The sequence below is a fragment of the Falco cherrug genome, chromosome 9 (genome assembly GCF_023634085.1).
Source record: "Falco cherrug isolate bFalChe1 chromosome 9, bFalChe1.pri, whole genome shotgun sequence".
Classification (NCBI taxonomy): domain Eukaryota; kingdom Metazoa; phylum Chordata; class Aves; order Falconiformes; family Falconidae; genus Falco; species Falco cherrug.
This window is the reverse complement of record NC_073705.1, coordinates 50,607,832-50,620,453: the sequence shown is the minus strand read 5'-3', so window position 1 is coordinate 50,620,453 and position 12,622 is coordinate 50,607,832. Positions and strand designations below refer to the sequence as shown.

General features: G+C 39.0%; 1 protein-coding gene across 5 annotated transcripts in view; it reads left to right on the top strand.

Annotated features, from left to right (window-relative positions):
• The window catches only part of KAT6B (lysine acetyltransferase 6B), a 118,262-nt gene that overhangs the window by 85,068 nt on the left and 20,572 nt on the right, over positions 1-12,622 (top strand). For all 5 annotated transcript variants that reach the window (XM_027805493.2, XM_027805494.2, XM_005439207.4 and 2 more), the window contains exon 12: positions 658-751. In XM_027805493.2, coding sequence (XP_027661294.1) covers positions 658-751 — 94 coding nt within the window. The remainder of the gene's footprint in view (positions 1-657; positions 752-12,622) is intronic.

The window sequence follows — 12,622 nt, the reverse complement described above, 5'->3', positions numbered from 1 at the left end:
AGAACAGCTTCCTAATTTAGTTTTTCCCTTCTGTTGTCTTAAACAATCAGTAATATTTGCCTTCATTGCCTGTATGTTATATGACTGCATTCTGTCTGAAAGAGCTCTGGCTTCTGAGTGTTCTGCCTTGATTTGAATCCAGGTGAGAAGCCTTCAGCTTTGAAAAAGTTAGTATGCTTCAAGTAGCAACTGCTTAGTTCTATGGGTATGGGGTTCCTCCCTTCCAGCCTGACTCCAGATTCATTGACAGAGAAGACAAAGATGGGAACTGGCAGGCGCTTAGTGTAGCAGTTGCAGAAAATACAACTTCACCGTGTGTATGGATATTATTTTCCACTTTCATATCCTTGACAGAATTGTCAGTGAAGCATGAAAATATTTCCCTCTTCTTCCTGTCCTCCTTTGCAGCACTTGAACTTCATTATGCTGTTTGGACAATAAGATGCTGAGTAGTTCACTAATTTAGAAGAATCTTGACTGTTATGTTTGATAATTCCTCCTTATAATTAAATATGAACATGGAATTATTTGACTTTGGTATTGACCCCATGCATCTGTTCACCTTATTGGGATATTTTACAAGGACAGTGGCAGGTGCAGGCAGTTGCCCACTTCAGCAGTGCTTTGACATACTTGATCTGTTTCTCCTTCCCACAGGAAAAGCTTTGCCAGCAGAAGTACAATGTCTCCTGCATAATGATCATGCCCCAGTACCAAAGGCAAGGATTTGGAAGGTTTCTCATTGATTTCAGTAAGTGAAGTGTTTTATTTACACTTGTGATCCAAGGAGCTGATGGCTGTTACAAGAAATTGTAGCATATGAAACTTTATTTAACTTGCTTTGTCGTTTTTATCAATAGATAATGGAATTTCTGTTTATATTTATGTAGGATAGAAAAGCTCCTTGAAGTGAAAAACTTACTGCTGCTCTGTTATTGTACTCGAGGAAATTGAGAATGAATCTCTCAGCAGTAATACCAGCTCACAAAGCTATTATCCTGAATGAATTGTCTAAATTACTTTCCACTTTGCTTTGCTCATTAGTATAAGAAGAGGCAATTATTTGTGATTATAGCTAAGAAGGTGTTAGTACAAGGCATTCTCTACATTCTAATATTCTAACTTATATCTTCTTTTAGCTAAAAAACTGTTTTAGCTGAAGAATTGCCACATAGAAGGAATGTATCGTGGTTTTTGTCTTGAAGTTCATCACTTTCTTTGTGGAAATTGTTACCAGAGAAAAGCGTAGGTGCTCATGGCTGCATATGTACTTGCTGCTTTATTTTGCTGAGTTGTCTGACCTGTTAGAAAGTTCAGGCACACTAGTTTAAATATAGATTTGTTATTCCCCAAATCTTTAAGCTGCAATGAAACTCCAGACAAAAATGTCTAAAGGAACTCTCAGATCAGTGTCCTCAGTACTACTGAATCCAGCTTTCTACTGTAATTTAGAGGGGAGATAAGGAATTAGTTTCTGGTTTATGTGGTTAGGCTTCACTATTACCTATGGGTTTTTTTAAAGTGCTGTAGAATCACATGACAATAGAGATAGTTAAGACAGTAGGATTTCTGCCCTGAAGGTGTATGCAAGAACATTAAAATGCAAATAATAACGCATTGTAGTATAATGGCAGGACAAAGGCAGTAATTAGTAACTGTGGAGTTCGCAAATTCTGTGTCTTGTAGTGTGTTCTACCCACCTTGGCTATGCTAGAGTTCATAAGGATACTTAGTATGTCTCATCATTGCTTGGCTTCATAAACAGACCTTGCTATACTCCTGTGAGTTAGGTAATGATGGTTGCGGACCACTTAATCCACCATTGAAATGTAGCTGTCACTGGAGCAGAACGCAACAGCTGTTCCATTGTGTGCCTTCTGCAAGCTTATAGGAAAGGCAGTGAGAAGTACTGCATATTGTGGAACTGTGGAGTGAACTTTAAGCTTGCTTAGGTTGAAATTGGACCTGTTCTAGGATTAGGATCTCTTCTTGCAAAAAGAGATGGGGAGGTTTTACTGAGCGCAGCTGGTAAGTACTTCTGGGCTTTTTGTTTGTTACTCTGCGATGTCTTTCAAAAAAAAGCACTCTCAACAAACGTTATTCTGGTTGAGTTTGTGATAGTTGTGTCTTCAGAACTGATGATGTGGCTGTGAAACCTGTGGATTCCACAGAAGGTCTGCATATGAGTATGTTGTGTCTCTGGAACTATGCTCTGTCACTGTGCCATGTGGTACTTAATCTGGAAAAAATCAGTAGGGTGTTCTGTCCCGCTTACTGTTCTGGGAAAAGAAGCACATTGGATTGTTCAAATCATTAGCATTTCTGCAATAACTTGCAACATGATCTAATGGTATCCTTAGCTTGAAGCTTGTCTGGTGCTACTCTTCGTCTTTCCTCTTTGCAGATACAGGCACAGCTGTATGCGTGCTGGGCATGGTCCGGAGACCAGCTTTAGTTTCACTGTAGCTAACAGACTGCCCGCTTTGTGAGTGCAGTCAGCCCTTCCGTACCTTTCCCTTTGTTTTCTGGACAGAGGTTCCCTTAACTAACTGGTATGGGACTGTCTGAGTTTCCAGCAGAATAAGGACCCAAGAGATGACTGAGAAATTCTGGCTCTGTAGCGAGAAGGAAGTGCAAACTAAATGAAAGGTAGTGAGAGAGAACTGCTTGTGGCTGGTTTTGCCTAGGTGTAGAAAAGAAGGTAAAACTTGCAAGGCCTCTTTTTGTGGCTTGTATTTATATCCTTTTGCAGGATGGAGGCTGAATGCCATTAAATGAGGCAGCCATAGCCTGATCTGGATTAGTGAGCACAAAATCTGTCTTTGCACAAAAAAAACCCCTTCAAAATCAGTTACCTACTTTTTTTCCCCCCCTTCAAATTTTATTTGCATTTCTACCTCCTGGTTTGCAGTTGACTGAGTACCATCTTCTTGTACTTCACCCATTTTGTTCACTTGCAGTCTCCTCCTGATAACTGGCCTGGGAAGATGGGATACAACAAAACCCCAGTTACTATTCTAAACTTGAACAGAGCAAGTTTATCATAGTGTTACTGGCAACAAATATTTTAAACTATCTAGACTGTCATGTTCTCATTAAGTTATTGGATGATAAATTTCGTGCTCTGAATGTTAAGTCTTTGTTATGCAGGTAACACATCTGAACTGCTCTATCTTAAATTCTGTGAAGTGGTCGCTGGTACTTGCCTTTTTTATAACTGTAACTAGAACAGTGTTTAGACTGAAATAATAAAAATGTTTCTGAGCAAGTAATTTTCAGAAAATGATAGTTAAAAACCACAAAAGGGAAGGTCTCAAGAACTGTGTGCAAGCAGCGGACTGCTCACGATACTTTGTCTGTATCTAGACATTTGACAGTTAGAAAGGCTGGAAAGAACGTAGCCTTAAGCCACTACACAACTTCTGCTTTGTCAGCAGTCTCATGAAAATGTAGTTTGTGGTACAGAATATGCTGCTTTTTCGGTAAGTGAAATGCATTTGTTTGTTCATATTGTGATGCATTCTTTTGTATTGAACCAACTTAACCTGTACAGATGAGTCTATGTGGTCATCCCTATAACTTGCAAGAGAAAATAAATTATTCTGCTAAAAGAAAAATAGGTATGTTTTCTGACCATTGAATTTTTTTTCAATTTAACTCTTTGCAAACTACATTTAAACTTCTCTATATTTCAAATAGAAACTGATAATGCTGTTACTACTTATTCTGTAGACGCCAACATAAAGCTTTGTGTAAGGTCTGTCTCTACAGGAATCTATAACTTCACATGTGGAAAAAAGATATTTAGGAAGTGTACTTTAACTTTTGTGAGAAGAAAGCATGCTGAAAAATGCCGGAGTTCTTAGTCTGATCATCTTCAGCAGATTTTTTATATGTAGTTTTCTGTATGTCATTGGTCATTTAAATAGAAATGTTGTTTTTAAAAACAATACTTGTGTCTGTATCTATTCTGTCTATTAAAGCCTTGAAAGATATATTTTTTTTTTGTAGAGAAGTTAAGAGTTTGATAGAAACTTGTTGAGCTGTTAAGAAATGAGAAGACGAGACGTTTACTTGTAAATATTTATCAGATGGTGAAACTGTTGATATGTAAAATTGCAGACTTGATAGTCCTTCATTTCACTTAATTTGTTTCAAGATCAAATCAGTTTAACCTGTTTTATTTTCTAGAAGCATGTCATACTGAAGACAAAGTAGTTTATATGAAAGTCTTCATTTTGTTTACACTGAGTATGCTTTGTTAAATATTATTTTATTACAATCTGATTTTTCATATAGAGAACCTAATTTTTACTTGGAGTGTACCTGAATATACAAAAGCAGTTCCTGCAAATGAATAAGGGTCTTAATTTCCTTGTTATATTTTTACTTTCCTGTCTTTTACAGGACTGGTAATTCTTGCCAAACTTCTTGGGTTGGGGCTCTTTGTTTGGTTTGCATTTCCTTGTTCTTCTTGCATTATGTGAGGTTGACTGGATTGTGATTGCAGGGTTGTACCTGAGGGAGAATAATCGACTTGTGCATCAGGTTTTTGTATTTGCCGTAAATTAAGATTTGGACAAGTAGACTCCAGCTTATTTTGATCCAGAAATAAATCAGAGATAAGTTTACTTTCTTGATTTGAGCTCTCACAAAGCTTAAAATCTTCATATGCTTTATTTCTAGTCATTAGGCTGCCATGCCAGAACATATTAGTATTTCTTTATTTGGCATATTTAATAGAGAGTTCAGTATTACTGGAATGTAATACTGCAGTATTTCATATTTGTAAGTGTAAAGCCATCTTGGAATTCTCACTTCCTCACAAAGCTCATCTCAGCCCAGTCCCATACTTCTGCTTACTGGATTGCAAACGCCATGCTGGAGGCCTAGCAGCAGCTGGAGGAAAAAAACTGCGTGTGACAATATTAGGATAAACCTTTCAAACTGCTGGCTAGTATGTTGATGGTTCATTTGCATCACAGTGACAACTGGGCTCAATGCAGAGGAGCAAAGCCCCTGATAGCCTTTTGTTATCTATCTTGAGGGTTTTCCTGGTCCAATTGATTGTAGCACTTTCTTCCTGCCCTTCAGAATTCCTTCTTTTCATTTGGTTTATCTGTCATTGTGAAATGATTATTCTTCCTTGAGAGAGGAAATGTGTTTTAATGATGCTTGGATCCTAATTGTCTGGGGTTTTTTTTGTTTCACTTGTCTGTGTCTTTGCAAAAGTCGGTGCAGCCCCATTAGCTTGAACTAACCCCCGATTCCTTTCAGGATGTGTAGCTCAGCCTTTTTATTTATTTATTTATTTTATTTTAATTTTTACTGTTTTAGTCAGGAGACCATGATGGGGAAGGTCAATTCAAGTCTGTGAGTGGAAGAAACAAACAGAATTTGTCTTACTTGAGAAGTTGTGTTCTGCTGTAGGAAAAATGGCTTTGTTGAATGTCCTTGTTAGCTCATTTCCCCAAATCTAATACCTGTTCCTTGGTCAAGTATTTTTTTCTTGCTCTGTTCAAATGGGTGAGTAAATCTGCAAGTCCTGATTTGCAGAAGCAGCAGAGTACCAGCAGTGGCAGCACTCGTGCAACAGCTGATGTATAACCCCAGGGAAGGCAAGTTTCCAAGGGATGAGAGGAGTAAAATGTTGGCTGTACAAGTAAAGGGAAAATAAACTGTTAATGAAGAGTTACATCTTTCCTCCTAAATACTTTTCATGAGTAAGCGTCAGAGCAATTGATAAAGGGGGTCAGCACCATTACCAAATATTTATAAATCAGTAACAGAGAGAGATACCCACTTTCTAGCTCAAAGTCAGTTAGGTTAGTGGCAACATTCATTAGCCTACATTGCTTCTCAGTAGGAGATGGCTCAGCAAAGGCTTGTGAACAAAATTTGGTGGGGTGGAGTATTCATTTGCCATTTACAGCTTTGAAAAGCTTGATTGAAGATCTGGAACTACAGCTTGTTTCTTTGAACTTGGTTGTTCCAGTCCAGTCTTCTCCCCTGCAAATTCCTACAATCACTTGCCCATCTGCAATCGTTTAAGGGCTTTTATGTGCAAAAGCTGAGTCAGTTCTGGGCTGGAAGTGGGTGTGGGGGGGTAAGGACAGATGTCCTCAAAGGTGTTAGTTAAACCCAGATCATGTCCCGATCTTGTATGTGGCTTCCATTGAGAATAAGGGATGGTGATGGGGTAGTGAATAGGCAAAAAAGGAGGGATACATTTGCAAAGTGCCTTCTTGAATTCTTCCAGTTTGTACTTGTTTCAGAAGATCTCTGTGGAAATGTGGAAGATCTTCATTGCTTAGGGCTCAGTCATGCAGAAGTGGTAATCTTGTGGATTAAGTCCACAGGATTACTTGGGGCATAAAAGCTGACCCACAAGCATTGGCAGGTGACACAAACCTGTGCTGATGGGAATGAGGGCACTTCATTTATTTCCTAGTACCAGTAGTTTTGAGAGAGTTTTGAAACAAGCTGAGAACTGCGTTGCATGAAACCTAGGATAGTCTTCAGACAAAGTTTAAGGAGACTCATGAGTACGAGATTTTCTTCTGGTCCGTAGTGCAACTTTGTTCTCCCTACAGATTTGGTAAAGACCTGGTCTAGCCTGTAAAATCAGTTTTTCTGTGAAAGGGAGGAGGTTTGGCTTCTGCTAAGGTTGAAGAAAAACATGAATACAGTTCAAAAATAAAACCGCTGATTTCTAAATATGCTCAATTCGAAAAGCATTTTCTCTTCTAGGATCACCTAGTTCCTTTAAACCAGTTCGTGGCTCCAATACTTTAAAAGCGCTATCTTCTGATAGAGACAAAAAGTGTTGTTTTGTTGTGTGTTTTTTTCTTTAATTGAAAAAAAAGCATCTCCTTTACACAATTTTGGGCCTAGTTTTCTCACTCGTATCCATTACTGTGTGTTGGATTTTTGCATTGTCTTCGGAAGGAGTCAGGGTTCGGCTTTCCATGGCAAGTAGCAGTTTGTACAGCAAGTTGCTCTTCCAAATCAGTCTTCCACACTGGCTTTGTGGTGCTTTGGTGTATTAGGAAGGCTTGGAAACATTGCTGTGCCAGAAGATTGATTTCATAACTTTTACCTCTTTTCCTGCTGCAGTGTTTCTAGGCTTTCTGGTTTAACAGCAAATTAGGTTACTCCTCTGTGGAAACCTGTAAAGCAGTGGCTTCTGGTGAACCACCATGTTTGTGCAGTTATCCCCCAAAACCAGGCTGAACAAAACTTGAAACTAGTGATGAATAACACATGGCCTGTCATTTAGGTAATTTATGGCTGATAGATGATACTAGCATTTGAGAAAATGTCATCCCTGTTTTGAAGACAAGTAACTTTAAAAAAAAAAAATACGAGTAATGTGATGGAATTAAGTGGTGGAATAGAGAAAAAAATGCCACCTGAAGTTTTCACAGTGGCTCTGGGGAACTAGTGTATCAGGAAAGGAAGAGCCTTGGAAAAGGTAGCAAATTGTATCGGTTTCCTCTTCATTATGATGAGTTCACACAATTTCTTTGCTGCGTAGCCTTAGCTTGTGTAAAGTAGCCTTGTAGTAACAAGGAGAACTGATGTAAAAATCTGTATTCAGCTGGAAAGAAGACACAACCTTGAACTGAGGGAACTTGCATTCTTTATAATAATTCATAAATTTAACGTTGGAAAACCAAAGCAGACTAGGAAAAAAAGAAAAGGTAAGGGTGGATGCTGTAATGGAGTATATCTGTGTGTTCACTTATATGGCATGTAAGTTGTGGCTTGTGGTATGCTTATGGAACTACTGGGAACCACTTCTGGTACCTGCCTGCTGTTCAGAGCTAGGCCCAAGCTGCAACAGGCTCTAAGTGGTTGGATCTACTGCTTTGGTGTGTGTTTATATAGAATTGATAGTCTAAATCCCTTAATCTGGTCGTGGGAAATAATGCTTTGTCTGAAAGTAATGTTTTCAAAGACCTACTTGAAGAAAATCAGAGGGAATTCTTTTAAATTAGAAGTACTTATAATCAAATATGGATATGAAATAGAAATAACATTCAAAAAATTCGGGTGTCTGTGGAATGGTGAACTCTTTCTGTAAACAGCCCTTATGCTGTTCTCTTCCAAAGCCTGTTGTTAAGATATTTTACAGTTTGCTGTTACAAATACTGAAATATAGCAGAACTACAATCTAGGAATAAACACACTTTAAAAAAAACCCAACATGTTTACATTCATGCTATGCTCTGTGAACAGAATTGAGATGGAGGTGAAGTGGTACCATTTGTTTTTTTAAGATAAAATTTATCTTAACCAAAAGCATTTTAGCATTCCCTTTTTCACATTAGAGTCCTGAAAGAATGATTTTGCTACTGCTGAGGGTGTGGCAAGCAGGGTGAAAATGAGAGGCTGAGGGTGTAAAGGAATAGGATTTTTTTTTAATAGGCTTTATTGGAAAAATGTATTCTCAGACTGCACTTGTGAAGTCAACACCACAAATCTAAGGATCTCTATAAAATAAGCCTGTGTCGTTTATTATCTGTGGTGGTCCATACTGAATCATTCTGGTTGGTTGGGGGTTTTTGTTTGGTTGTTTTGGTTTTTTGTTGTTGGTTTTTTTTTTTTTTTTAAACTACTGACTGACCTGTGTACCCCAGTACAGAACACTGTGTCAGTCTTCTGGTCAGTTTTGTTGGTGTTTTCACGGATGTATTGTGTCCAGATGAAGGGTTGAATTACCTGCCTTTTTTCTCTTTTTTTCCTTTAAGAGGGAGTTGGAAGCGTGTGTCTGTGGGAGCTGTGAATTTGTGAGGGAGCCTAAATGCTGCTGCTTATTTTATGTTCTTTTCTTGATGATTGATTATGTTGCTGACCTGAAGGCATGAGTTTGGCCTCTCCTAAATAAGTAGTAAGGAGCATTCTGTCAAGCTGAGATTTAGATGAGGGGGGAATAAAGATGGATTTTGAATCAAGCTTTGTTGACTTAAGATTATTCCAAGAAAATCAGCCTCTTGGGATTTCTTGGCATCACTTTTATATAGCTGCAAGACACTGTGCATTTATCAGAACCGCAAAAGAAAGCAGGCATGTCACTTCAGATACAGAAGCTAAGACTGTTTTAACTGAAGAGCATCTTATTTCAGATAGCATTGAAAATAGCTAAAAGGCAAGGCCAGGGATGGTAACAATGAAAACAAATGTTTGTTGGACAAAGCTGTCTTTACAGGGCATTAGTGAACAGGAGAAGCCATCTGCTGAAGACTGGTGGCTGAAAACAGATTTTAATTAAGTCATGCATCTTTAACAATCAGGATTTTCTACTTCTGGCTGCAGAGCGTAGTTCTGTTGCAGCAAGTCAGTGGCCAAAGTGGGTATTTTGTAGCCTGTCACCCTGTTGTTGAGGCACAGTGGGATGCCTCACCTCAATGAAGTGACCTTGTGGCTTTCTTAAGAGGTGTCTGTCTTTTCCAGTGCCATCATTTTTATCAGGCATTTCTACCTTCTTGTAAAGATTTTTTTTTTTTTTCCTGCTCTTTTGAGTTAACAGTAGGTATTTAGCAGATTGCCATGTCTTGGCCTTAGCTTTTTAAAGAGTGCTGTAATAGGTGGTTTTTTGTGTTCAGTGTTTGGTAGATAATGCATGCTTTTTCATCACTCTGTTTCTGTATCTGCTGGCTCACCAGGTATCACCGTGAGATTCCCTAATAATCTCCTTCATCCTGTTGATTCTTTCTTCTAAATAGCACTTGGTTAATTCCTTGTTCTACAGCATGCCTTAATAGAGCATATGAGCTGCAATGACATTTTGCTGCTCGCTCAAGACAAACACAGTTTGCATCTTCAGTTGATGCAACAGAGTATGTGTGTTGTGACTACTTACCTGAACAAATACAGTATTTTCAATTATTTCCTAGGTGGGGCTTTTGACTTCTCAGTACTGACTCCCCACTTACCTTTTGTTCGTGTTCTTTAGTACTACTGGCCTATCCCTTGTAGGTATGAACAAAACAACGATAGGAAAAGCACTTGGGCTCTGGTTGTCTACTGTAAAACTGTTAAAAGCATCCCTGATGCAGTTTTGGTCCAGGGCATCTCTCGCTTTCCAAGTGTGGTAACAATCTGCCTGAGCCATGAATCTTGGAGAATTACGTTAACAGCCAGGTTAACACTCTAGCTGAGAGGGGGCTTGGTGGTGTGGATGCCATCTGTCTGTGCTGGTTGGCCTCAGTGCTCTGTAAAGGTTCTGGCTGTATTCAGTTTACTTGTTACGTCAGGTGTAGCCTCGCAGGTCCATCTTCCTCTCTTGTCAATTGAAGTCTTGACAGCGGAGGAAGTTGAGGCTTGTTAGAGAACATAGGGTTTATAAGGAGGCAAACAGGTAGTATTTTCTAATGAGTATTTTTGATATATTTCTAACAATGGTATTCATGTGCTGTCAACATTAAGCACCAGAAGGTAATGGCAATTAGTAAAGGAAATTCATTCAACTCTTAGTTGTATAAACAATTTACTGTTCAGTATCCTTTGTTTAATAATTAAAATATGTAAGTGAAGTCATAACTTAAAACACTGCTTATAAAACGGAGAACAAACCAACCTTGTTAATGAACTTTTGAACTACTTAACCTACTGACAAATTTATTCATCCAGCTGGTAGTCAGGACTGATGCCCTCTGTGTGTGCACGTCTTGCTTTTAAGGGTACTTCAGTTTCTTTTCTCTTGCTTATGCTTTCACTTGGCTTATAAGTAGTCCACTTTGTACACAGAACCTCCACTCAAGGGGTTTACTGGCAACTGGCACAGGTAAAATAAGTGTTAGCCAATTAATTCACTCAAAGGGTGCCTTTTGTTGGTCTGACTGTAATGCAGTCATCTTTACCTTTCCTTCCCTTCATGAAGGGCATTTGTTTAGCCGTAACCTCTTCTGTGAAGCCTTCCATAAAGGCACTAAAGGTTTTGGCCCCCCTGTGTTGAGTTTACTTGAGGATGTGGAGAGGAATGAGAGCTGGCATTATTTCTTGTAACAATAATGAGAGAATCTTTGGCTTACTCTGTTCATCACGAAGAAAGCTTTTCTTTAACCAGACAAAGAAGAAAAGAGAATGTAGCAGGTTGTTCACTGATCTAAGCATCTCAAGTTACAGCTAGTCTGTCTTTTTTTTGTAGTGTTTGTGTGGATCTTGGCATTGGGGTCCTTTGAAGCTGCCTGAAAAGTGCTTTCAAAGAGGGTACTAACACCTGTTCAGGGTCCTCTATCTTTGACCTTCCTTCCATTGACATAGATAAGAACAGTTCAGAGGCACGCAGAATAGTTATGGAAAAAACGGTAACATGAATTATCGTTTTAGGAGTCTTAGGTCTTAATAAGCTCACGCTTTCACCTTACCTATTTTTGCCTTCCACTCGTGGTCATACCTCTGAACTTGGAATGCTGAGCTGACCGAACTGCATTGAGCTGTCCTGTCTGAGTACTCAGCTGTATGGATTTTTCTGACTACCCTTTTGAACGTGTGTCTTCAAATCTTGTTCATATAATTTCAAAACAAAGTATTTGATGTTTTATAAGACAAAATGAAGTCCCTTAGGGTAACTCAAAATGTTGGTTTGAGGAAATCTCTTCACTTTAGATACTGGTGTATTATAAGAACAGTTACTAGCACTTGCTGTTCTTTCAGATCTCTGGTTTGATACAGAACGTTGCATGAAAACTTAGGAGTTCTTCCTTTCCATATTAAGGGACGTATTTTACTTGGTTATGTTTCAAGCAAAACAATGTTTAATGGAGAAGTGTTTGATTCCATCTGTCTGAGTCTGGTAATTCATTTGTGGGGGCTGGCCTTTAAGGAGACCGAAAAGGACTCGAAACGTGCAAGGGCAAATAGTTCACTGGTTGCTTCTTTTGTTCTGGATAGATTCTCATGAATCCATTTTCTTCTGACACAGATATTAACAAAATATAAATAGGAGTTGAACAGTGCTGATTACATAAGGGCAGTCTGCTTACGACTTTCAGAAAGGCTCCATTTTATGACTAGGGGCCTCTGAGGAGTAGATCTCAAGCTGTTTCCAACTTCTGGCAGTAGTCTGATTTTTGTTATGGCTCTCTTGTCTGCTCCGGGTTTTCAGCAGTGCATTGGCATCTTTTATAGGAGTATCTGGAAAGCTTTCATAAGTAACTTGATTCTGTCTCCTGTGTGAGAGTTACTTCGGTGGTGTTGGGATGCTTTTGCTACGTGTGGAAGTGTATGTAAACGTTTATATGTGTGATTGTGCTGTGCAGGCGTAACTGTGGACCTGAGGCTGACAGGCTGAAGCTATACAATGCATGAGGGAAAGCTATTGTCCTTGCAAATGAGACTGAAGTCCAGAATGCTAACACAGTGTTATTTTTTCATTTTACTGGTGTAGCGTGTATGTTTCTAAATGGACTTCTGCTGCGAAGGCTTCTTTCAGTCTAAAATTGGGGAAAGATCAGTAGACTAAAACCTGTTGTTATGATCTAAGCAACCTACTCCTATTTGACTCCCATTTTCATGACATCAGTACACTGTTCCTCTCCCTCTGCTGTCCTCCAGCAGCTCTGGTTGGTCGTGATGCGTTTGATCTGACTTCACTGGCAGGTAAGACCAGAGCAGG